Genomic DNA, 27,617 nt, shown 5'->3' with positions numbered 1-27,617 from the left:
ATGAATTGCTTGAAGGCTGTGTGTGTGTGTGTGTGTTACTGGTTGCCATTTTTGATAGATACAGGAAGGAATGGGGAGAGAGTCAGTCATATATCAAAGATGTCAGGTGGTACTCATGTAGCCAGTTGGGTAAAATAATTTGAAGGCATGTTCTATTGTTTAGACATGAGTATTTACTCAGTCATTGTGGTTTTCCCAGTCTTAAGTTTGTATGCCATTTACTCCTAAGAATACTTTCAGAAGCTACAATAATGAGTTTTTGGGGCATATTGAGTCTTAGATCCAAATACCGAAATACTGTTTTGTTGGCCCTGTTTTCATGAATACTCCTCACCATTCCTATGCGTGTTTCTGGAACATACTTTTATATATTTTCACGTAAACTACTGGAGTATTTATAAAACAAGACATAAAGATGTAGCAGAGAAGACAGGAAATACTTGACGCTTGTATGCTCTATCTTATTCTCTGCTTCCTGTCAGTTAAACCGCGGTGAGAGGAACAGAGACACAGATGTACAATTGCTGCTCTAATTTCCCATCGGGGAGGAGGCCAGTTAAGTATGAAGCTTGTTTCCTTAAACTTTTTTCACTTGTTGATTCTAGGGATCTTGTAGGCTTGTTTTATATTATATGGCTTTTATGTGTTTCTTGTTTGATAATAGGACCTGGAAGGAAAATATACTTTTACATATTTAAAAGGTGTTTACTTTCATGACAGTTTTACAGGTCACAAATTTGTGTGTTAGGTATAAATTAACTATGAAAAGGTAAACTAATATTTTGATTTTGGAATTTCAGTGTCTAAGCACTTATTTTTATATATTGCTATATCAGGCTGCTTTAAAACTTTTAAAGCATTTTATGGTTAACTAAGTAAATAATTCTTAGGCACAACTTTAAGATGATAGAAGAAATGAAAGGTCACAGAATTCGATTTATCCAAGAAAAGACAATTAGTAAATGACAGAACTAGGACTTGAATGCAGATCTTCTGATAATGGATCCTGTCCCATGTTAAGGAAACCTTTGTTTCCATTAAGTTTCTGTTCTGTTTCTCAGTGATTAAATTTTTAGGATTACCTTTGTTCATTCTACATGGAGTGCTCCTCTTTACCTCATCTTTTCTCTACTTGGAAAAAAAGGCTTGCTACTTATTCTCCAAAGAAAGCCCACATGCCACTTCCGTGTGTGTGTGTGTGTGTGTGTGTCTTTTTGGTTCTCACATGTAGTTATGCATTTCTATTTCCTCACCAGTTGATTCACTTATTTATTTACATTGTTTTGTGGTTATATTTCTTTTTATACAAGGCACTATAAGGACAAAGGTCCTATCTTATTTAACTGGCATATGATAAATTTCATAAGTACTTCTTGGGAGGAATACATGCAAGGCATTTCTTCATTCTGAAATCTGCTAATGGGTTAAACAGCTGTAATGTGGCTTTTCTACAGGTTGTCTTCATGATTTCTTAGTAAGAAATAATTTTATTGGAAAGCTTCTTTCCTGCTTCAGTCTTCCTTCCCCAATTGTGTCCTGTTTATGAAAATCGAGTGTCTTGGTGAAGTTATTAGTGTCTCTGTCTTAATTAAAAGTGATAATTGTATATTGAGCCTCTGAAAATAGCTTAGTAATCTTAGGCCGCTGAGTATCACAAAACTTTTATTTTTGGCTTTATCTGGAAAAAGTATCTATTCTTCATTATATGCCCAATTTCTCCACTGAATAGAAGGAATAATTTGCTGTTTGTCCCCCTTGTATTATTTTCTGTTATCTCTAAGTCTGATGTGCCCCGGTAACTGTTTTTTTTTTTTTTTTTTGCTTGTAGATTGCAGTGTTATTGTTGACAGGAAAAAACTTTTTGGCAAATAGTACTTTAGCTGAGATCTACCTATTCTAGGAATGAGTTACACTGTATGTATTAACAGTTTTTCAGCTGAAAATTAATATAGGTTACTACATTTTAAAAAAAAATTTAAATGATCCTAAAAAAGTAACTCAAACCTAGGGATTCAGATCTGGTTTTTAAAAATTGAAGGAAAAATTATGAAGCCAAATATGTTTAATTAAGGAGTTTCATAAGAATCAATCTAATAGTTCTTTTATTTATTAAACCTTGATTTAGTGGGGCCAGTGCTGTGGTGCAGCAGGTGAAGCTGCCCTTCTTCACATCCAACTCCCTGCTAATGTGCCTGGGAAAGCAGTACATGATGGCCCAAGTGCTTGAGCCCCTGCTTTCCATTTGTGAGATACAGGTGGAATTCTTGGCTCCTGGCTTTGGCCTAGCCTGATCTAGTTCTGGATGTTGGACTCATTTGGGGAATGAAGTGAAATGGAAGGTGTGTGTCCCTCCCCCCTCCCCTGCCACCTAAGTTTTCAAACAAATATATTAAATTTTTAAAAAAAGCAAGCAAACTTTTTTTAAAAAAAATAGTTATTTTATTTATTTGCAAGACAGTTTTACAGAGGAGGTAGAGCCGGGGCGGGGGGGTATCTTCCATCCGCTGGTCTACTCCCCAAATGACCTCAACAGCCAGAGCTGAGCTGAGCTGAAGTCAGGAGCCAGAAGCTTCTTCCAGGTTTCCCATGCGGGTGCAGGGGCCCAAGGACTTGGGCCATCTTCTACTGCTTTCCCAGGCCATAGCCGAGAGCTGTATCAGAAGAGGAGCAGCCGAGACTTTAACTGGCGCCCATATGGTATGCCGATGCTGCAGGCTGAGGCTTTAACCTGCTGCATTTGATTTGGGTTATACAGATAGAAAACAGCTTAAAGAGTTGTTGAGTGTCCTTTTCCATGTTGGACCTTTCTTTTTTATGCCATTTGTTGGTAGAGTTGGTGTATATTTGTGTTTGAATCAGAAAATGCATGTATGTTGCTTTGATAGTGAAGCCTAGTTTAAAATCATTTGGTTCTGGGAAGCTAGTGCATCATGTGAAATTCCATAAAATGCAAATGCAAACACATGAGAACACATCTTTTAATATTTTAATGAAGAATTTTAGTAAGATAATTTTTTAGACTTTTATCTATTTGAAAAGTTGAAAGGCAAAGAAGTCTCATCCACTGGCTTACTCTCAAAATCCTCGTAATAACTGGCTGGGCTGGCCCAAACCGTGAGCCAGGAACTCAGTCTGGGTTTCTCATGTAGGTGGCAGGGACTCAACTACTTGAACCATCACTTGTGCCTCCAAGAGTGTGAATTAGCAGGAAGATGGAATTGGAAATGGAGCTGGGACTTGAACTCAAGCACTCTAATATGAGATGTAGGCCTCAAGGGCTGTCCTAAGCACTGTGCCAGATGCATGTACCAGAGATGCCCACATACCATATTGGAGTACCTGGGTTTGAGTTCCTACTCTGCTTCCAATTCCAACTTCCTGGCCATGTCATGAAGGCTCAAATCTTGTGTTTCTGCAATCCATATTGGAGACATCGATAAAGTTTCTGGCTCCTAATTTGGGCCTGCCCCAGCCCTGACTGTTGCAAGCATTGGGGATGAACTAGTGGATGGGAGATCTCTGTGTGTTTCTCTGCCTTTCAAATAAAATAAATAAGTGATTTAAGAAAAATAATATGTCCTTTGATCATGTGGCCTAATTTGGTTTTAAGCACACAGTGTACTCTTAGAATCCTTTTAAATTGTATTCATTAATAAAGAACATATAGAAAAATGTATTGTGTCTTTTCCTTTCAAATAGCTTAACAGATAATAATAATTATAATTACTGAGTAACTTGAGAGAGTGAACTTGGTACTCAATTTTGCTACAACACATATTGTGATTTGCATTTGTTTTAGTTGATACATTATGATAGTTTGTAGGGAAGGTCTTAGACATTTGTCCCTTTCCTGCCCTCCATTTACCCCACCAGTGTCTGGCAGATAGTTCCCTAATGAGTGCTTTTTGGAAAAAAAAATATACACAGTAATAGTACCATAAGGACCATCTAATATATAGGAAAAGACAGTATATGCAGAAAGAATTTCTCCTTCCCTGAGATGTTTGTAAAGAGGATGCTGTTTATTCAAAACACAATACTAAATGACAGGGTACAGTTATCTCATGCAACCTGTTCATATAATTCAAAATTTCCTTGGTACCCAAATGAGTTTGTGTTCAATTGAATGACTTATACAAAGGATTGTGTATAATGAGTCATATCTTTTTGAAAGTCTAGTTTTCTTCCTTTCACCCTCCTCTTAAGCAAAGAACAAAAACATGAAGTAAATGGATTTTTTTTGTTTGTTTTAAAGAATGTTGCCACACCCTCAGAATACTCAAGAATACTGAGGAGGGCAGCGGTACAGTTTGGTGACCAGAACTATCAGTTTAGCTAGAGTCAAGATGTGGAATGTTTAAGTTGTGCTCATCAAATTTGGATAGTAGTTGCCAGATCTCACCTATGTAACTTGCAGTGGGTTTTGTAACCATAGGGACCATGCTCTGTTGTTGCAACCAAATTTGAAAATTTCCAGGAACTTTGCATTTCTTCACAAATCAAATGAAAATTCTACTACGTGACTTTCAAGGCTGTCCATAAATTAGTTTTGCTTTGCTTATTTAAACACACTTTCTGTTATTTCCCATTGGGAATTAGTAGCTCTTGTCAAGCTATTAACAACTTGTATCTCCAAAGATTAATTTATTTATTGAAAGGTAGAGAGACAGGGAGGGGAAGAGAGAGGGGCGGAGGAGAGAGGGAGAGAGGGAGGGAAGGGAAAATCTCATTTGCTGGTTCACTCCCCAGATGGCCACAACAACTAGGCCAGGAACCAGGAATTCCATCAGGGTCTCCCATGTTGATGGCAAGAACCCAAGTACTTGGGCCATCATCTGCTGCCTGCCAGGTGCATTAATAGGAAGCTGGATCGGAAGAGGAGTAACTGGGACTTGAACAAGGCACTCTCTCAGGTTACTGATAGTATGCAGGTGTCTCAAGCAGAGGATGATTCTGCTGGGCTACAGTGCCCGCCCATGCAGATTCTCTGCATCTTTTGTGTCTCAGCATTTACACACACTATACTTGCTATCTTTACCTTTTCCTGTTGTCTTTCCAAGTCCTGTCTTTCTCTAAGGTTCAGTTTAGATCCTACTTTGTGCAGTATTTCCTTGACCTTTTTGACCATCTCCTTTTGAACTGATACAATGCTGAACAGCTTTAGTAGCAATTAATGAAATACTGTCATGTGACATTGAGTTGTCTCTCTCTTTTTTTAAATTTATTTATTTGACAGGTAGAGTTACATACAGAGAGAGAGAGAGAGAAAGGAAGGTCTTCCATCCGATGGTTCACCCCCCCAAAAGGCCGCAACTGATCCGAAGCCAGGAGCCCGGTGCCTCTTCCTGGTCTCCCATGCGGGTGCAGGAGCCCAAGCACTTGGGCCATCCTCCACTGTTTTTTTTTTTTTAACAGGCAGTTAGTGAGAGAGACATAGAAAGGCCTTCCTTCCGCTGTTTCATCTCCCCAGATGGCCGCTATGGCCGGCACGCTGCACTGATGGAGCAACCGGGACAGAACCAGCACCCCAACCGGGACTAGAACCCAGAGTACCGGCTCCACAGGCAGAGGTTTAGCCTAGTGAGCCGTGGCTCTGGCCCATCCTCCACTGCTTTCCTAGGCCACAGCAGAGAGCTGGACTGGAAGAGGGGCAACCGGGACTAGAACCTGGTGCCCATATGGGATGCCAGTGCCTCAGGCAGAGGACTAACCTAGTGTGCCACAGTGCTGGCCCCAAGTTGTCTCTCTTGGTCTTCCGAACTAGATTGTAAGCTTCCTGGGTACAAGGGCCATGCATTAACTCTGTATTTTCCACAATGCTGAGCTTAAGGAAGGTTCCATAAATATTCATCAACTTGTACCGCTGTCAGTCAGTAGTAGTAGAGTAGCAGAGATGTCCCTGAAGAACAGATCTTTTGATTAGCTGTCTATACATCAAAAAAGCATAATGAAACTATTTCCTATTAGAAAAACCTAATACCAAGATTATTGTTGCACTTAACTGAACAGTAACTTGAAAGGAATCATATGATTTAAACTTGATTGAGAAATTATTTTGTGTAAGATGGAAGGCCTGGAAGGCCTAAATTTTAACTTCTGTATATGTCATAAATATATTACTTAGAAATGTTGTTTAAAGTTATCTTCTATATAGGATTAAACAGTAGGCATATAGAAAGTCATGTGCAGCTTATAAATATTAACTATCTATACTTTATTTCTGTTAGAATACTAAGCTCATGCTTTTCCTTTTTTTTTTTTTTTTTTCATCTTGTGGTTTTGCTATTTGTTGTTTTGGTTTCATTGAGTTAAGAAGCTTTGGTGAGTGAGTGCCAGGCAGTGAAGAGGATGATTGTAGGAAGAATTGTTTTAAGCATCTTGACATTAAATATCAAAATTGTTCGATTATATCCAAACTTATTTAACTTTTTTTATTATTTAAAGAAGAAGGGGGTATGATGCTGAGGCACAGTGTGTTGAACCGCTGTCTGCAGCACTGGTATCCCATATGGGCACTAGTTCCAATCCCAGCTCCTCCACTTCCAATCCAGCTCCCTGCTTGTGTGCCTAGGAAAGCAACAGAGAATGGCACAAATGCTTAGGCTCCTACACCCACGTGGGAGACCCCAAGGAGGCTCCTGGCTTTGACCTGGCACAGCACTGGCCGTTGCGGCCATTTGGGGAGTGGACCAGCGGATGGAAGATTCATTCTCTCTCTGTCTCTGTCTGTCTCTAATTCTGACTTATAAATAAGTAGATCTTTTTTAAAAAAAAAATGGAGTGCACTATGAAATGAGTAGATAATTAAGAGCCTTCTGCATAGGGAATAGAATTTAGGGCACAAGAGATGTAAAGTCTTTCCAACTTGTTGGGAACTTGGGAAAAGATGGAGATACTTTATTTTCCTGCTGTATATATTTTTTAAGTCTGATTGTATCATGACTGGGAAGATGATACTAAAATAAAATGTCACAGGAATTGTGATTCTGATCATGAGAAAATATGTGGAAAGTTCTAGATTGAGCTTGACAGTGGGCACCAAAAGCCTGGCAAAGGATAGTATTACTAAGTTTTTGGTGCCATCTATCAGGGCAGGGCAGACTTTGGCTTTAATAGTGGGGTAGCAGGAGATGAGGAAACTGTAAAATGCAGAAATGCTGAAACATCTGTTTTTGAGATGATGGTGAAGTATAGTAAAATTATGACAGAGGTGTGTTGTTTTTTAAGGCACTTTTAGCTTCATAGAAAAATTGAGAGGGAGGAACAGAGACTTTCCATATATGCTCTCTCTACAGATTTCTTAACCTCCCCCATTATCAACAAATGTGCCAGGGTGATGCATTTACTACAATTGGTGAATGTACACTGACACATCATCATCACCCAAAGCCCATAGTTTACATTAGAATTTGCTTGTGGTAATGTCCATTTAAATGGATTTGGACAAATGTCAATTAGTAATGTGCATTTAAGTTTCTTCCGTGTCTGTGATTCGGTAACTCATTTGTTTTTAGAGCTGAATGCTACTTTATTGTGTGAATGTAAAGGACATACTGGTTGCTTCCAGGTTTTGGCAGTTATAAATAAAGTTGCTATAAATTCCTATGTCCAGGTTTTTGTGTAGATGTAAGTTTTCACTTCCTTTGGGTAAATGCAAAAGAGTATGACTGGTGTATCATATGGTAAGGGTATGAATAATTTTTAAGAAATACCCAGACTGTTTTCCAAAGAATCTACACTGTTTTGCATATCCAGCAGCAATAAATGACAGTTTCTGTTGCCCTGCATCCTTACCAGCATTGAGTGTTTTGGATTTTGGTCATTACAGTAGGTATGTAGTGTCATTTTAATTTGCCGTCCCCTCAGCTCATGACAAGAGCCTTGGGTGATCACTGACATTATAAATAAGAGTGTCAATTGTTAAATCAACAACAGGAGTCACTGTGCACTTGCTCCCTATGTAGGACCTCGGTCCTTAATGTGTTGTACTATGAGAAATAACAGTAAAACTAGTCTTCAAACAGTACTTTATACTTTGTGTGTCTGTGTGGGTGCAAACTGTTGAAATCTTTACTTAGTATAGAATTGATCTTTTGTATATAAAGATAATTAAAAATGAATCTTAATGAAGAATGGGATGGGTGAGGGAGTAGGAGATGGGATGGTTTGGAGGTGGGAGGGTGGTTATAGCGGGAAGAACCGCTGTAATCCAAAAGTTGTACTTATGAAATTTATATTTATTAAATAAGTTTTTTTTATAAAAAATTAATTTGCCTTTCCCTGATGACGTGAGCATCTTTTCATGTACTTACTATGCATCTTAATAAGCTTACCTGTCTTCTTTAGTGAGGTGTATGTTAAGGTCTTTGGCCCATTTTTTAATAGAGTTCTTTGCTGATTCAATTTTAAGAAGTCTTAGTACATTTTGTCTAATAGTGATTTATCAGTTGTGTCTTCAGCAAATATTTTTTTCCAGTCTGAGACTTGTCTTCTCATTCTCTTGACATTATCTTTCCTAGAGCAGGAATTCTTTACTTTAATCAATTCTTTCTTTCAAAAGGATTCTGCCTTTGATGTAGCTAAAAAGTCATCACTGGACTCATGGATCATCTAGATTTTTCTGTGTTTCACAAGTTTTATAGTTTTGCATTTTACATTTAGGCCTGAGATCCATTTTGAATTATATTTGCAAAGGGTGCAAGATCTGAATCTAGACTGATATTTTTGCATGTGAATGTTTACTTGTTCCAGCACAATTTGTTAAAAGAACTATCTTCTCTCCATTGTATAGCCTTTGTTACTTTGTCAAAGGTCCATTAACTGTATTTATGTGGGTCTACTTTTGGACTGCTAATTTTGTTCCATTTATCTATTTCTTTATCAGAACTTCATTGTATTGATTACTATAGCTTAGAGGTGTACTTTTAAGCTTGATTCATGGAATATTCCTGTTCACTTTTTCAGTACAGGTAATCGAATATCCTGTCTTGCAAATCTGACTACAGTCTTCTCATACTGTTGTCATGTCATGACTGTGTTAATGGAAGCCACCGATTTGTGCTATGTAGAGAAGTTAGTCATATTTTCATTTTTGGTGAATGGCTGCTACTCCAGGCTGAGGAGCCCCTGGATGGGAGATAGAATAGAGGTAATGAGGAAATGAATACAGGAAGCAGCCATCAGCTAATAATGCTGCCTATGGCTAGAAAGCAGAGTACATGTTAGTTAAATTTTGCTTTTAGCTAATGGCATTTCTCTTTTTAAGAGTGGAACTTCTTATGACTGTGGAATTTCTACTAAAAGAGGGTTATGCAGTGAGAGAATTAGAGGCGGGTATTAGGCATGTAGTAAAATCTTCTGGAGTAACTTTTAAACAGATCTGCTTAATGGCTGCCTTAGTGAAACACTGTTATGGTTGTGAATCTGCGGTATTCTACAGAATGGTAGGAAACCATTGTGCTAGAGCATATATAGATTTTTTTTCTAAGAAGGTGAAAATCTTAACTAGAGGAATAAACAGCCATAGAAATGAAAAAGAATTTCCTTGCAAGTTAATTCTTGTTTGTGTAGAGAGAAATTCTTTAGCTGCCCAAACAGGTTTTACTGATAAGGACAGTTTAGCATGTTTGTGTTCCCTGGCCAGGTGTTTATTGTCAGAGTTAAGATTTTGGGTACTAGAAGAAAGAAAATCTTTCAATTAGTTTTTAAAGTATACTTTAAAAAGCATCAGTTAGTGACATTTTGCTAATTGCAAAATTCCAAAAAGAAAAGAAGTTTAAACTTTTTTCATGACCAAAGTTAAAACATTGTATGTGATTATTGTTGGTTATTTTCTTTTCGTTTTAAATTCTGTTATTTTCAGAACATGTTCAGGAAAAGGGGTTAATCCTGAGTCCACAGGTATGGACAGGTCTAGGTATGCGATCTGTTTGGCTGTTTTGCAAGGTGCTATAAATGCTGTCTGAGTGTAATCTAATGCCAGGTAGGCCCCAGTGGCCAATGATGGAAAGTGGAGAACTATGTGAAAGAACTGGAATTTCAGGTCTGGGTAGTGAGTAATTGCAGTCTGCCTGAGAGTCCTGGAACTGTTCATCTGAGTGTCAGCAAAAAGGCAAAGGCATAGAGAAGTCAGCCTGTTTGGTTTGATCAGACTGATTTTTTTCTTTTTCTAATTAGCATGGTTGAAGCTAAGGTAAGCTTGTCAGGTTGCCAAGACTTGCTTCAGCTTTCCATAGATCGCAAGAAGCCTGACAGAGACTTTCTTAATTAAAAAAAAAAAAAAAAAAATCAGCTTTTGATTTATTTACATCAAAGTTACTTTTGATAAAAATTCTGGGTACTTTACTCCCCATCTTCCCTCTTTACCCCATTAAAGAAAGAGTAATATAAAGGAGATACTGCCCCCAATTAAAGATTACCTAATCTAGGTTAAAGAATGCCCAATTTAAATAGCTTTGTAGGATAGCTATTTAAGAAATACTGGTGGTAATACACTGTGTTACCTAGATGGATTCCAAAAGTATATTTTAAAACTTTTTGGGTGTAGATCAGGGTGTGTAGAAATAATTTTTTAAAATTAGAAATTTTAAAATGTAGAAATTCCTTTTTAAATTAAATCATGAGAATGCTAATTGCAATGAGGAACGATGTTTGGCCTTGTGATATTTTGTCTTTTCCATCTATATTGTATATATAGAATATGATTTAGGGAGATGTATAATGTAATTTATTTCAGAATTGGTTCCTCTTTCTCCCTTACTCTGCAGGATTTGAGAGAATATTACCCCTGTTTGGGGAAGTCCAAATTTGGTTATTTCACTAACTACATTTTGGTATCTGTCTTGTTTTTTCCTTATTTCACTTTTTGATGATAGCAATAATAACTACATTTAAACTAAAAAGAAATGTGTAACTAAATATCTATTTCAAAATATTTTAATAAGCTGTTAAGTTGTGATAACCTTACAAAAAGACTTATAAAACTTTCCTTTTCATCTTTTAGGCTGGGTGATGCTATAAAGCAAGATGATATGATATGGTAGACTTTGGGAAGAGAACAGTGATAGTGAAACCTTAGAGATTTAAAGCAATAATAGAAACATCTGCAGTCTACTTTCCAGTGAAAGTGTTAACCTAGGTAGGTAATCCTTTGGTCTTTTTCAGCTCTAAAATCCTGTGATTGCATACTTTTAAAAAATATTGTAAAATGTTTTTGAAAGTCAGAGAGAGTGGTTTTAGGCAATAGAAAAAAGCTCCCATCCACTAATTCACTCCCCAAATACCTGCAACAACCCCTGGCTGGGGCCAAATCCAGAAAGCCAAGAACCCAAATACTGGAGTGATCCCCTCTGCCTCTCAGGGTCCGCATTACACAGGAAGCTGGGTTGTGGAGCAGAGCGGAATTCCAGCATAGGAAGTGGGCACCCCACCTGCCATCTTTACTGCTAGGCCAGAGCCCAGCTCTGATTCTGTGCTTTCTAGACTAAGAATGGGCAGGCCCTTGGAAGATTTTGCATAGTTTATTTGATACCAGTGGACTTTTGTGTCTGTCTAGAGCTAATCTAGAGCATGCTGCCAAATGAGAAAACAGATAAAAAGGACTAACCATGATCTACCACGTAAAAACTTCATAGTGTATGTATTTATTGCTTATTTTTCATTTATAAATTTTATAGTTTCTCTGTCTTCTGTTTTGTTTATTTTCTACTATATTTCTTCTAATAGCTTTTCTAAATATATACTTTTCTTATAATAGTTCTGTCTGTATGTTGAAAAGAACCTTTTATTAGGTTACCATTTCATGTCAGATACTTTCTGTTCAGGTGCTTGGTGTACTAGAATTCCAGTTATTTAGATATTGCCACTCTACCAACATGGATATATACATAAGCACACATACTGTCTGATTTATTCAAGTTAGAGTAGCCCTTCAGCTGACCCTACTTGATTTCATCTTCTTTGCACCATAGTTGTCTAATCTAAAACCTTGGTTCTCATTTCCCTTTATTTAGCAATTTTCATTATAATGAGTTGGAACCATAGTAACTTCCAAAGGAGAGCAATGACTTTCTAAAAATGAGTTAATGAGTTTTTGTATCCTTATGTCTAAAAACCCTTTTGAAGGAATCTTAAGCTTACATTAAATAGGGGCTGACATAGTGGCATAATGGGTGAAGCCATCGTCTGGGATGCCAGCGTCTCCTATAGGGCACTGGTTCATGTCCTGGCTGTTCCACTTCTGATCCAGCCTCCTGCTAATGGCCTGGAAAAAACAGCAGAGGATGGCCGAAATGTTTGGGTCCCTGCTACCCATGTGGGAGACCCAGATGAAGCTTCTCGCTTTGGCTCGGCTCAGCCCTTGCTGTTGCAGCCATCTGGGGAATGAGTCAGCAGACAGAGGATATTTTGGTGTCTCACCCTCTCTCTTAATTCTGACTTCAAATAAATAAATCTTTAAAACAAAGTTTACATTAAATAATGGATTGATTTTGACTGATTTTGACTTTCAAATTTTTGTAGTGCCTGAAATATTTTATAGTAAAGAAATTAACCATTTATATTGATTGTGTCAGCCAGTAATATAACTGCAGTTGGTAAAGTCATTTTTGTTTAGAACAGGGGTGTAATGGAACTTTGTTAAGAGAAACTTACCAGGCAGAGTGAAGTCCTAGGCTTGAAGCAACTGGATTTATCTTTTTTTTTTTTTTTTTTTTAAGATTTATATATTTATTTGGAAGGCAGATTTAGAGAGAGAGGTCTTCCATTCGCTGATTCACTCCCCAAATGGCCACAACAGCCAGAGCTGGACCGACCTGAAGCCAGGAGTCAGGAGTTTGTTCCAGGTCTCCCACATGGGTACAGGGGCCCAAGGATTTGGGCCATCTTCTACTGCTTTCCCAGGCCATAGCAGAGAGCTGGATTGGAAGTGGAGAAGCCAGGACTTGAACCGGCGCTCATATGGGATGCTGGCACTGCAGGTGGCGGCTTTACCTGCTACACCACAGCACTGGCCCCCTGGATTTATCTTTTAAAAAAAAAAAAAAGGGAGAATGAGACACCAAGTAAGTAACTTGTCTAAGGTCATACTGCAGAAGATTGTGTGATTCCATGGCCTGATCTCCTGTTTTGCTTCACTATTTTACCCTAAATCAGAAGCTTATTTTGGTGGTTGAGAGTTTAAAAATCTTAAGTGTTTCTATGGCATGTCTAGTCTAATAATATGGTCTTGACCCACCTAAAGCACATCAGAGCCAACCAGGGGAGTTTTACTATGTGGTAGATACCCAACTGGGTGATTTCTCAAAACTGTATGGATAGTTAACTGCCTATGCCTGTGTGGTAAATGAACAGTTTTCACTTATCTTTTTCCTTGATATTTTTATAATTTTGAAGCCATTTTTTTTTTAAAGATTTATTTTATTGGCCGGCGCCGCGGCTCACTAGGCTAATCCTCCGCCTTGCGGCACAGGCACACCTGGTTCTAGTCCCGGTCAGGGCACCGATCCTGTCCCGGTTGCCCCTCTTCCAGGCCAGCTCTCTGCTGTGGCCAGGGAGTGCAGTGGAGGATGGCCCAAGTGCTTGGGCCCTGCACCTGCATGGGAGACCAGGAGAAGCACCTGGCTCCTGCCATCGGATCAGCGCGGTGCGCCGGCCGCAGCGCGCTACTGCGGCGGCCATTGGAGGGTGAACCAACGGCAAAAGGAAGACCTTTCTCTCTGTCTCTCTCTCTCACTGTCCACTCTGCCTGTCAAAAAAAAAAAAAAAAAGATTTATTTTATTAGGACCAGCCCTGTGGCACAGCAGGTTAAGCTGCTGCCTGCAGCACCGGAATCCCATATGGGTGTGGGTTGGATTCCAGGCTGTTGCACTTCCAATCCAGCTTCCAGCTAGTGCACCTGGGAAAGCAGCAGAGGATGGCCCAGGTGCTTGGGCTGCTGCACCAACATGGGATACCAGAATATGCTTCTGGCTGCAGGCTTCAACCTCGCCCAGCCTGGGCTGTTGCAGCCATTTGGAGAGTGAACCAGCGGGTGAAAGACCTTTCTCTCTGCCTCTGCCACTCTGCTTTTCAAATAAATAAAATAAATCTTTTTAAAAAAATTTGTTTTATGCCAGCGCCGTGGCTCAATAGGCTAATCCTCCGCCTAGCGGCGCTGGCACACCAGGTTCTAGTCCCGGTTGGGGCGCTGGATTCTGTCCCTGTTGCCCCTCTTCCAGGCCAGCACTCTGCTATGGCCTGGGAGTGCAGTGGAGGATGGCCCAAGTCCTTGGGCCCTGCCCCTCTTCCAGGCCAGCTCTGTGTTATGGCTCGGGAATGCAGTGGAGGATGGTCCAAGTCCTTGGGCCCTGCACCCACATGGGAGACCAGGAGAAGCACCTGGCTCCTGGCTTCGGATCAGCGCAATGCACCAGCCGCAGCGACCATTGGAGGGTGAACCAACGGCAAAGGAAGACCTTTCTCTCTGTCTCTCTCTCTCTCTCACTGTCCACTCTGCCTGTAAAAAAAAAAAAAAATTGTTTTATATAAAAATATTTTTGTTTATTTGAAAGTCAGGGTGACAGAGAAAGAGGAGGAGACCGAGAGACTTCTGTCAGCTGAAACTGGCTGGACCAGGCTGAAGCCAGGAGCCTGACACTCCATAGTGGTCACCAACATGGGTGACGGGCCCAGGTATTTGGGCCATCTCCCACTGCACTCCCAGGTGCATTAGTAAGCAGCTGGATAGGAAGCACAGCAGCTGGGACTCAAATTGATGCTCTGATATGGGACACCAGCATTGCATGTGGTGACATAGCCCACTAGGCCACACCCTGACTCTTAAACAATATATTTATGAGAACTATTAATAAGGAACAGTGTTGTGTTTTTTTCTTAACTTAATGATGACTAAATTTAAATTTTAAATGTACTAAGGACCTTAACAATTTTGGTGGGGTAGAGCAGAAATCTTTTTTTCTTTTTTATAAATACATTATTTCTGACCTTTTTTAAAAATAGATTTATTTTATTTATTTGAAAGGCAGAGTTAGAGAAAAGAGAAATCTTCCATCTACTGGTTCACTACCCAAATGGCTACAACATTCAGGGCTGAGCCTGGCTGAAGTCAGGAGCCTGGAACTTCATCCTGGTCTCCCATGGGAGTGGCAGGGTCCCAGGTACTTAGGCCGTCTTCTGTTTTCCCAGGCACATTAGCAGGCAGTTGGATGGGAAGTGGAGTAGCTGGGGCTCGAACCAACACCCATACGGGATGCCAGCGTCTCAGGCAGTGGCTTTACCTCTTGTGCCACAGCACTGGCTATTTTTCAAATTTTGAAAGATTAAAGCACAATAACAATGTGCAAGTGTTAGTAAGGTAAAGTACATGCTTGAAATGGAAAAGAAAGTGAAACTTAACTTTTTAAATAGGTATATTAGTAGTACGCTGTTACTTTGTACTTACCAACAAATAGATTTTTAGACTAGCCTTTTGAAACCTAACATTTACAGAGAACTTCTGTATCAGGAAACATTCCCTTATTCTGTTTTTTTTTTTTTTTTTTTTTTTTTTGCTGTGGTTTTTCAAATTTATGTTCGTAGTTTCCTCCTTTATCAGAATACTTCAGTCATTCATCTGAAAAATATATGTGGTAAATAGCTAAAATACCAAATAGATATTTAAAGCAATGTCTAATCATAGATATTTAAACTAATATTTTAATATAGTGTTTTTTATTATGACTTAGGGCATATAACACAGGTTTGATAGGATCAAAAAATACTTTAGACAATGGTTACTTTCTCAGAAGACGTGTTGCTCTAATTATCTTGGTGTCTGGAACACTGTCTTGCAAAAATAGGCAGTCAAACATTTATTCATTTGGATTTGGGGGACAGAGTTTTCAGTGTGTCATAGTAACAGGGTTAAATTGCTATAGAATTCAGTGATATGTTTTTTAAGGGGAGCAATCTTAACTATGGGTTGAGGCATTCAAGATGGGAAGTTTTGTGAAAGAGATGGGACCTGAGTTGAACCTTGAAAAATGGAGAGGTTGTTCCAATCATGGGAAGGAATAGAAATTGAGAAGGGAGTCGAAAATGAAGGTTGAATGGTGGAACACGGAAAATAAGGCCTCTACTATAAAGGAATTGGGTTGGGTGATAATTTAAGGAAGAAGATAATGTAAGTAGCCTTTGTCTAAGGCTAAATATATAGCTTACGTTCATATGTTTAACTGTGATTAGGTTGAAATATTTTTTCTTCTAGATATGGAACCCATCAAAACTCAGAAAAGTAACAGAATGTACTAAAAATACTTTTCCAATGTTTGAGTTGAACTTATTAAGAGGAGTTGGGCAAGTGGCAGTGGAAACTGCTGAGTTGGAATTAGGTTTAGTGAGTAAAAATATCATCTAAATTTTTTCTTAATCTTTATTTTGATTTCTAGTTGGGGAAATTACAGTGGTCTGTGGTGACCCCTAGGCTTGGAATACACAGGTTATTGGCTTTACTGAAATTAGGAAATCAGGCATATGATTTGGCCAGCACAAACTAGCTGGACTTAAGTTTTCAGGGAAACTGATGGACTATGTTAGTTTAATTGGTGAATTTGTCCCTTTAAAACTGTTGGGAAATTAACAGCCATCCTTTCCTTGGAGTCAACTTCTTTCTTTCTCTTTCTCTTGGATTTTTTATATTAAATTTGTGTTCTTTCAAAGAACTTGGTATTATTTAATGTGATCATTTTATATATTTGCCTTTTCATGTTGTATTTCTGTCTGTAACCATTTAATGAAATATTTAATTAAAAAATTGTAATAAACACCTAAGTTAAAGTTTTCTCGTACTGTTGCTTGTAGTGGTAACTTTCAAAAAAAATAGGCACGTATCTTTGGCAGGCATTTTTAAAGCATTTCTCCCTCTGCTGTGAAATTATTTTCCCTCTGAAGTTGCGTTTCTGTTTTTCTACTATTGTAAACTGCAGTTCTTTGCATGTTCTAATTTGCCATGACGTGGTCAAGTGCTGTTTCCTTCCTGTTGCTTGCAAGCCTGTGCTAGAGATAAGGATACATTTCAGTGCATTAAAAAAGAAGCCACTGAAGACAGACTTAAGCATGGTAACTCTTAAAGCTTTCTACTTAACAGAAACAATAGAAAGGGTGAGCTTTTAGTTTCTGATTATTTTAAAAAATCCTTTAAAATAGTACTTACTAAACCTTAAATTTATTACAATTTGAATTCTGGTATATATTAGGCCTAACAGGGATGGTGTCTGTTTCTGTTAAAAACAAAAATATATATTATGAGGTTACTTTGATGGTAGACTGCAGGGTTAGTGGAAAGAAGGAAATGGTATGTCCTTTATTACACCTATAAACCTCATTATTATTGCTGGATTTTTTTCCTACTTTTTGTTTTAAATTATGTGGTACTTTTAACTGTTTAGCTGGAGAAAGGACAAGAAAGGCCTCATTTTTAGTAATAAAAGGGTAATCTTACTGTAGCAGGAGTAAAGTATTCAAAGAAAATATAACTTAAAAACTGTTCATAAGTCATGTTGATTTTATTTTAAAAGATTAAGGAAAAACTGCTCTGGACATACAATGTTCTGTATTAGTTGTTACATTCTAAATGAGTAATTGGGTTTTCATAACTAACTTCAAACTTTTTTTTTTCAGGCCAAGACGCTTGAGAGAACAAAATTTTCATCAGAGTTGCCTCAGTTTGAGTAGAATATCGACAAACCAAGAGGATTTGAAGCACCTTTCCTGAAGTAAACCTATGTACAGAGTTCCTTCACAGCCTTAGTTTAGTTGAAGATTTTACCCAAATTGGTCCCTGTGCTCTGCTGCCTGATAATTGCACCTGCTTGGAACTTTTCTCATGTGGATCTAAGGGGAATGCTTTATTATGGCTGCTGTTGTCCAACAGAACGACCTAGTATTTGAATTTGCTAGTAACGTCATGGAGGATGAACAGCAGGTAGGAAATCTAAAGAATGGATTTTAATAACTTCATGATTTTTCCATTCGTATCAGAAAAGTAGTTTAAAAGACAATAAGAGAAACTATTAAAGTCAAAATTTAGAAATTAAGTATTTGGAAGTAATGTGGCCTTATGTTTTAAGTACCAATTAATTCATTAAGTATAAATCTTGCTCTTGGCTTCGATAACAAGGTAATAATACTTTGAGAATTCAACTTGTTTTCCTGTAAAATAAGATTTTTACAGTAAATTGTTAATTATTTCAGTCTACTTTTGAAAAGTCTTGGAGAATATTCTAACTTTTAATGTTTGAGATTTGTTAATGTTTACAATTATGGGCTGTTTCTTTAATCAGATAAAACAAAGTTGGTGGTGCTGTATTCATATATCAATTCAGTCCAAAGCATGTGACTCCGAGGAAGTTACTTAACTTCTCTAGCTCTAGATTTCCTCATCTGTAGAATGAGGTGATTGAACTAAACAGTTTCTAAATTGGCTTTCATAATCTAAATCTAAATTGACTTGATAAACATGTGCAAATTTTTACTACTTTCCACTGTGAAGATGACCTAGGAGTTATTGATGAAAGGATATTGGATTAGTTTTGGTGTCCACCGCCAGAAAAGTGCTGGAAGGAAAAGCTAGGGTTTTTTGGGACTGTACAATTTACTTCATTTTAAACAGGTTATGTAGGTAATGTCATTAGACTGAGAGGAATAGTGTGTTGAGGAGACTTAATATAAGAGAACAAATATTTTTGAGAACTGGTAGGTTTAAAATATGCCAAATAAAGTTGGTTATATATTGAAATAAGACTAATTTTAAAATACCAATTACATCTGATGCTTTTATTCTGGAAACATAGTAACTGCAGATAATAAGACAGATTGTTACTTTTGGCAGGGTGTTACAATTTCTTAGTTGTTTGAGTTGTCCGTTGAAATGACAGAATAAAAAGTATGTAAATAAACCTACATAAATGGAAAATTTGGACTAGGTGGCTTTAAAATCAGAATGAGCTTTGATGAGGGGAAAAAAGTTTGAGGGAGAGGATTTCTTGATCTCTTTAAAAAAAATACAGTAATAATGGCTTTCATTGGGAGACAATAGAGAATATTTTAGGAGGAGAAAGTGTTTTGATTTTGTTTTAAGATAGGATGTTTATGTATCTACTGAGGTTTGAAAACACTGTGTTTACTATGCAACCCTCTTAGATGAAAGAACCTATTGTAGAAGCCAGGCTTGATGTGGTGAGGTTTGATCTCGGGATGTGGTAGCAGCAGATAGAGCTCTCAGCCACTTGTTTGTATGCTGTGTTGGAGTTGCTCTGACATACTTGTGACCATGAGAAATGCATTTTACATTATAAGACCCTATTCATACATGTGTCTACGGAACCTTAAAAAGCTTTGTGAAACAATATTAGGCACTGTGCAGGGTGCACTTAGTTTACTTTGGAGAATTTATTTATGTCTTTGGAAAGGGAGAGAATACTCTTAGCTTAATAACACATATTTATGTGTATTTTCTTGATTTGCCCTAAAGAGAAAAATTTAAAACTTTTTACTAGTTTTATGCAGCTGCTACTATAAGTAATTTATAAATATTAACCAAAGGAGGTGAATACTAATAACCCTGTTTTACAATGAGGAAATTGAGACACAGAGGTCAGATGACTTGCCCAAAATCACACAACTTCTAAATAGTGGAGCCACAATTTGAACCTAAGGAGTTTGATTCTCACTAATGGTGTTGTATACATTTGTAATAGTATGTGAAAATCTTAGGTATGATAGTCAGTGTCAAAATGTTTCAAACTATTGGCCAGATTGAGAGTTCTTCAATGTATTACTATGATCTTAGTAAACTTAACTCTTTCACGTAGAAGTAAATTCTGTAGTGTCAGTCTTATTTGCATCTTACCAAACCTATGGCTCTACCTCCATATTTGCTTGTAATTTGCTTTTAATATAAAAATAGTAACTTGCCATTTATAAACTATACCACATAACACAAAAATTAAATAATGAAAATTTCTCATTACCCTTACTCTTTTATCCTGTTCTCCTCCCTAAAAGGAAGTAGTACTGTTTGGTGTGTAAATTCTTGGAGTCTAAGCAAATGAACATAAATAAATTGTTTTTAAGATACAAATGAAATTATGCTAAACCTTTTTTGTGATTCGTTTTCATATAATATAAATATTTGTGTATATATGTTGGCTCTATATCATTTCTTTTCCTACACAATGAATGGCCAGTCACCATTATTTCACCAGTCTCTGATTGTGGCTATTACCAATATTTTGGTATTTCATACCCATGCAGTGAACGTCATTGTTTGGGGAGGCAGAGGCAGTAGGCTTCTGTAGTGGCAGAAGTGGTACTGAAGTCAGAATCCCTGAGTTGGGTCCCACGTCTACTGCTTACTATATTACCTTGGGCAAGCTGCTTAACCTCGCCATACTTTGCTTTTCTCATATATAAAATGTAGATGAGAATTATAGATGTAATTTGTATTATTGTTATAAAGATTAAATGAGTTTATAAAGCTCTTAGAACTATGCCTATCACATAACAAATATTTACTGAGCACTGTTCTGTATATATGAAATAGTGTATCTTTGTACATTTGTGTGATTATATCTGGTATTATTAAAATAGAATTATTAACTTTGTTGACATGTAAACATAAATCATTATTTGTTTACCTATTTTATTTATTTAAAAGGTGAAGAGATAGAAAATTGACAGAGATCTCCCATTTTTTTATTTTCCAAATGCCCACAATAGTATAGGGGGGGCAAGGCTGAAATCAGGAGTGGTTCTCCCACGTGGGTGCCAGGGACCCAGCTGTTTGAATCATCAGTGCAGGGTCAACTAGAAGTTGGAATAGAAAGCTGATTAGAGACTTGAATCAGTCACTCAGATAGGGACTGTGAGTATCCCTAAGCTGCATCTTAACTATTATGCCAAATGCTGGCTCTTTCATTGCTTGACTACTAAATAGTGAGGTAGTTTGTTTGTAAATTTTATTTATTGTTCATTTGCGTTTTCTGTGAATTACATATTATATCCTTTGCCCTGTTGGGGAGTTCTTTGTATGTTATATTTGATATTACATTAGAATCATTGCCTTCTAACTATTCTACAATTAGTGATTAATTCTCCTCTTGGAACACATGATGGCACATATTTTCTCTCAATTGGATACTGTCTTTTAGCAATATATCCTGTGCCTTATAGAAATTGCATATTTTTCATAAAATTTATTACCATTATAAATTTATATTATTAATTTTGGATACTTTTCTTCTGCTTAAGAAAGGTTTCCTCACTTTTTAAATTATTAAATATTCTCTATATTTTCTTCTGTGTTTCATATGTTTACCTTTTCAGTCCATCTGAAGTTTATTTCTGTATGTTGTGAGATATCTTGATCCAATGTCTCCCTCATCCCCACAAAGGGTGGTCTTCAGTATTTATTGAATGGTTTATGTTTTCCACATGAAAATTGCCACTGTTGTTGTATACTAACTAGTATATTTTGTCTCATTGAACTGTCTTTATACTCTGCCAACATCACATTGTCTTCATTAATATCATGTCATAGATTTGGTATAGGGTTTTGAATGAATTTTATTTATTTTTAAATGAAATATACTTTTTAAAAAAGATTTTATTTGCAAAACAGAGTGGTAGAGGGAGAGACAGAGATCTTTTATCTGCTAGTTCACTCCCCAAATGGCTTAATAGCTGGGACTGGGCCAAGCCAAAGCCAAGAGCCAGGAACTCCAGCCCAGTCTCCCACATCGGTGGCAGGCACTCAAGTACTTGAGCCATCATTTGCTGTTTCCCAGGCACATTAGCAGGAAGCTACATTGGAAGTAGTCAGTATCCCATACTGGTGAACCATACTTAACCTTTCCACACCACTGTGCTTCCAAAACCAGAAACAACTGTTCATGGAGTCATTTTTCTGACAGTATTGAGGAACTGCCTTATGGTATATGTTTAGTGAAAGCAACTGTAATTAAATTTTTTTTTATTTGACAGATAGTTAGTGAGAGAGAGAGAGAGAGACAATAAATAAATAAGTCTTAACAAAAAAAAAAAAAGAAAATGAGAGTGTATGTTGTGAAAGAGAAAATTTACGTAAAAGTACAGGTCACATAGACCTCCTCTTTTTCTTCTTTTTTTAAAAAAAGATTTATTTATTCAAAAGGCAGAGTTACAGAGAAAGAGGGAGAGACAGACAGATCTTTCATCTACTCTTCCTTCCGTTGGTTCATCCCCCAAATGGCCACCACGGCTGGCGCTGTGCCGATCCGAAGCCAGGAGCCAGGAGTAAATTTTTAAAATTTGTTTTAAAGTTGCGAGTAGATACAATTATTAAATGATAATGTTCACATTTATTAAATCTGATTGGTACATACATGAGTGCTTACATTTTTCTCTACTGTGTTTTACATTAGAATTGTTTTTCAAAAAAAAATCCAAGAGAATTAATAGTTGCGTTGTGTTCCTATATTTTAGAAGACCTCTTCAAGTTACAGAGGGCAGTTTAATTTTTTTTTTAAATGTATTAAATGTTTGAGAGGCAGAAAGAGACAAAACCCACTGGTTTACCCACTGGTTTACTCTCCACATGCCTGCAGTGTCTAGGGCTGAGCCAGGACAGAGCAGGATACTGGGAGCTGAATCGAAGGCTTCCACATGGGGCTAGGAGGCAGAGACTTAACTACTTGAGCCATCACTTGCTTACTGCCAGGGTGTGCATTACTGGTACATTGGTACCATGAGTGGAACCAAGACTGAAACCCAGGTGTTTTGATATGGGACACCAGTATCTCCATGAGCTTCCTAAATCCTATGCCATGCACCCACTCCCACAGGGAATTTTGATGCAGTTGCTTTTTTTTTTCCTTTTTCTTTTTTTGTTTGACAGGGAGAGTTAGACAGTGAGAGAAAGACATAGAGAATAGAGAGAAAGGTTTTCCTTCTGTTGGTTCACCCCCCCAAATGGCCACTATGGCCAGCATGCTGCGCAGATCCGAAGCCAGGAGCCAGGTGCTTCCTCCTGATCTCCCATGCGGGTGCAGGGCCCAAGCACTTGGGCCATCCTCCACTGCCTTCCCCGGGCCACAGCAGAGAGCTGGATTGGAAGAGGAGCAATGGGGACAGAATCCGGTGCCCCGACTGGGACTAGAACCTGGGGTACCGGTGCCGCAGGTGGAGGATTAGCCAAGTGAACCGCGGCGCCGGCCGATGCAGTTGCATTTTGAAAATGAGAATGTAGGGGTCGGTGCTGTGGCATATTGGGTAAGGCCACCGCCTGCAGTGCCAGCATCCCATGTGAGCGCTGGTTCAAGTCCCAGCTGCTCCTCTTCTGATCCAACTCTCTGCTATGGCCTGGGAAAGCAGTAGAAGATGACACAAGTCCTTGGGCCCCTGCACCCACATGGGAGACCTGGAAGAAGCTCCAAGCTCCTGGCTTCAGATCAGCCCAGCTCCGGCCTTTGCAGCCATTTAGGGGGTGAACTAGTGGATGGAAGACCCCCCAACCCTGCCTCTCTGTAACTCTGCCTTTCCAATAAATAAATAAATCTTAAAAAAAAAAAAAAAAGAAAGAAAGAAAGAAAATGAGAGTGTATTTTGTGAAAGAGAAAATGTACATAAAAGTACAGGTCACACAGACCTCCCCTTTTTAAAAAAAAGATTTATTTATTCAAAAGGCAGAGTTGGCCGGCGTCGCAGCTCACTAGGCTAATCCTCCGCCTATGGCACCGGCACACCAGGTTCTAGTCCCATTCGGGGTACCGGATTCTGTCCCGGTTGCCCCTCTTCCAGGCCAGCTCTCTGCTGTGGCCCGGGAGTGCAGTGGAGGATGGCCCAAGTCCTTGGGCCCTGCACCCTATGGGAGACCAGGAGAAGCACCTAGCTCCTGGCTTTGGATCAGCGTGGTGCGCTGGCCGCGGCGGCCATTAGAGCGTGAACCAACAACAAAAGGAAGATCTTTCTCTGTCTGTCTCTCTCACTATCCACTCTGCCTGTTTAAAAAAAAAAAAAAAAGGCAGAGTTACAGAGAAAGAGGGAGAGACAGACAGATCTTTCATCTACTGATTTATTCCTTAAATGACCACAATGGCCAGGGCTGGGCCAAGCCCAAGCCAGGAGCTCCATCCAAGTCTTGGGCCATCTTCTGCTCTTTCCCAGGCACATTAGCAGAAGCTGCTTCGGAAGCAGAGCAGCTGGGACTCAAATTGCAGCTCATAAGGGATGTTGATGTGGCAGGCAGTGTCATAATCCACTGCACCACAGTGCTGGACCCAAAGCTCCCATTTTTCATCTGGAATAGCAAGAATCTGTTAGGTTAGAGTAAGTATACTTCATGAGACAGGACAGAAGAAATTGATAGTGTTCTGTGTGCCATGACTGATGTGGTAGCCAGGAAGCTGGAATGATGTTACTAACCTATACTTTGACACAATGGGTCATCTTTTTTTTTTTTTTTTCCTCCTCATAAAAGGACAGGTTCTACCTGTTTTAGTTGCTTTCTTTTTCAAATCTTGGCAGAAAAGACTTATCAAATTCATCAAACGCTTGGGGGTAGGTGTTTGGCCTAGTGTTTAGGATTCCAGCTTCCCGCTAGTGCACACTGTGGGAGACAGCAGAAGATGACTTAAGTGGTTGGGTCCCCACTGCCCGTGTAGACAACCTATATTGAGCACCCAGCGTCATCTCAACCCAACTCCAGCCATTGAAGTCATTCGAGGAGTCAAACAGTGGATAGATTTCTCTTTGCCTATCCTTCCCTCTCTCTGCTTCTTCAAATGAAAATAAATAAATATTTTTTAAAGCCTGACTATTTGCAAAATTAATATACAGTGGTTGTTTCTTTTCTGTACATTTGGGAAAGTCTTCACCAAAAGATTTATACCCTGGAGTCTTTCACTTACAAGCCTCATTGCCTTTCAGGAGAGTGTGACTTTGCATAAGGCTTGGGGCTTCCTGCAAGTCAAGTGAAGAGAAGACTCTGGTCCAGCATTTAGCCTGGCTTGTTTCCCTGCCAACTATTGGCATCTAAGAGGCTGATGGTTATTATGAAAGAGGAGTCGATGAGGGGAGTAGGAACTTAATAACTTTTTTTTTTTTAATAAAATCTTTTTTGACTGTCTCCCAGCCATCACAGAGTCCCTATAAAAACATCCTAATAATGAAAATATAGATGGGATCCAGGATCATTCAGTGGTGAATTTTAGTAGATTGCTTCCACTGAGCATTTTGTCCTGTGCACTGTGCTATATACTTTACAAAGATTATCCTGTTTAATTTTTACAACAATCTTATGAGATAGGTACTCTAATTTTCGTCTTAAAGAAGAGTTAAGTAAGGCTCTGGGAAGGGAAGCAATTTTTCTGAAATTACATAGCTAAGTGATGAAGCTGGCAGTTGTAATATAGCCTGTGCCTTCAACTATGAATAATGCTAGCCACGTGTAATAACTATTTTTAAATGATGAAAAAAGCTTTAAATGTGGAAAAATTACTACATTTTGCATTTATGATGTTAACAAAACAGTGTTATTCATTCTAATTAATTTAATATAATTATATGTAGACTACTCTTATTATGTATATATCTTTTTATATATTTTTTTTTGACAGGTAGAGTTAGAGAGAGAGAGAGAGAAAGGTCTTCCTTTTTCCGTTGGTTCACCCCCCAAGTGGCCACTACCGCTGGCGCGCTGCGCCAGTCCAAAGCCAGGAGCCAGGTGCTTCCTCCTGGTCTCCCACAAGGGTGCAGGGCCCAAGGACCTGGGGCATCCTCCACTGCCCTCCTGGGCCACAGCAGAAAGCAGGACTGGAAGAGGAGCAACCGGGACAGAATCCAGCATCCCAACCAGGACTAGAACTCGGGTACCGGTGCCACAGTTGGAGGATTAGCCTAGTGAGCCGCGGCGCCGGCCTATGTATATATCTTTTTAAAAAAGCTTTATTGTGACATAATTCACAGACTATATAACTCACCTGTTTAAAGTACACAGTTCAGTGGTTCTAAGTCTGTACACAAAGATTGTGTCCATTATCATCTACTTAGGTATTTTTGCCTCTTTTTATTCTATTCTGTGTACATATAAGGTTCTTATTAAAGTCCTTCATTTGAAGCAGAAATTGACCTTTAATTTGTGTAAATAAAGTAAACATTTAATCCTGGTTGAAATTTACTGCACCCTATTTCTGTAACTGGCTTGTCATATATAGCTGCACACACACACATATAAGCCATCCATACTGAACTTTTCAAGCGAGCACTCCCATAAGAAAAAGACTAAAGAAGGGCAGTTGTCATGAAAGAGCTTTGTTGGGATTAGACTTTGTTTAAACAGCTCCTCAGGGATTTTCAATGGAATTTCAAATGTTATCTTGGGGAAGTCTGAGGGAAAGACCATTTAATTAGACTTGCATTTTGATGGCGCTGATCAAGAAGGAAGCTGGGCTTCTTCAGAAATACTCAGTCTGCTGGAGCCGACAGAAGTACAACAAATTTGTGTCTATATGTATATTTTTAAAGCCAAGCTTTAAGATGAAACTTTCAGTGTGGCTGCAGTTCATTTGCAGGATCATGAATTTGTTGTCTATGGTCGTGGTTGAGCTGTGGACCCTGGAGTCACAATGCCTAGATTCAGATCTTGGTTCTGCCTCCTCTTGGCTGGTTGACTAGAAATGTCAACAAACTAGCATAGTGTTGTTGTGGCAATTAAGTGACGTAAGCCATATGAAGTACATACATAAAGTACATATGAAGTGGCAACTTTAATCATCATCATTACCACATTATCAGTACCATTTTATTTTATAGTTTATTACTTTGAAAAACTCAAAGATAGACTAAAGAACACTTCTTGCCGGCGCTGTGGCTTAACAGGCTAATCCTCCACCTTGCGGCGCCAGCACACCGGGTTCTAGTCCTGGTTGGGGCGCCGGATTCTGTCCCAGTTGCCCCTCTTCCAGGCCAGCTCTCTGCTATGGCCCGGGAAGGCAGTGGAGGATGGCCCAAGTCCTTGGGCCCTGCACCCGCATGGGAGACCAGGAGAAGCACCTGGCTCCTGGCTTCGGATCAGCGAGATGCGCCGGTCGCAGCGGCTATTGGAGGGTGAACCAACGGCAAAAAGGAAGACCTTTCTCTCTGTCTCTCTGTCTCTCTCTCACTATCCATTCTACCTGTCCAAAAAAAAAAAAAAAAGAACACTTCTTACCTAGCACCATAGTGTAGTCAGTTTCTTTTTAGTTGGAAGCACTTTGTTAATTACCAGAGACTTCAATTATTTTCCTCCCATATTAAGCCATATAACATAATACTTACCTGTTTAGTGATAGTTGTAGCGTGTATAATATAATCCTTAAAAGCTAGAATATTGAGGGAAGAAAGTCACTGGGAGTTGAGGAGACTAATAGAGACATGTGTCTACTTTCCCTGCCCTACTGGTGCTCTGGATGTTAACTTTTCTGCCAAGAAAACATTTGTGATTGACTTTCTGAGTACTGTGTAAAGCTAACACTGCCTAACATTTTTTATAGCCCTTTGTAGTTTACAGAGTCTTCTCTGCATATGCATTGTTTCCCACAAGCTACCCTGTGATAGAGATAGTATT

General features: G+C 38.7%; 1 protein-coding gene across 7 annotated transcripts in view; it reads left to right on the top strand.

Annotated features, from left to right (window-relative positions):
• ELF1 (E74 like ETS transcription factor 1) overlaps positions 1–27,617 on the top strand; it is a 116,311-nt gene that overhangs the window by 41,923 nt on the left and 46,771 nt on the right. For 3 of the 7 annotated variants that reach the window (XM_062194102.1, XM_062194104.1, XM_062194101.1), the window contains 2 exons: positions 11,003–11,137; positions 17,657–17,960. In XM_062194102.1, the coding sequence (XP_062050086.1) occupies positions 17,889–17,960 (72 nt within the window). In that variant the 5' untranslated portion in view covers positions 11,003–11,137; positions 17,657–17,888. Of the gene's footprint in view, positions 1–9,862; positions 9,917–11,002; positions 11,138–17,656; positions 17,961–27,617 lie in introns of all 7 variants that reach the window. The other 4 variants (XM_062194107.1, XM_062194106.1, XM_062194105.1 and 1 more) reach the window with 2 other exon arrangements.

This window comes from Lepus europaeus, chromosome 6 (genome assembly GCF_033115175.1).
Source record: "Lepus europaeus isolate LE1 chromosome 6, mLepTim1.pri, whole genome shotgun sequence".
Lineage (NCBI taxonomy): Eukaryota > Metazoa > Chordata > Mammalia > Lagomorpha > Leporidae > Lepus > Lepus europaeus.
Note: the sequence above shows the minus strand (reverse complement) of the source record. Positions and strands in the feature narration are given on the sequence as shown.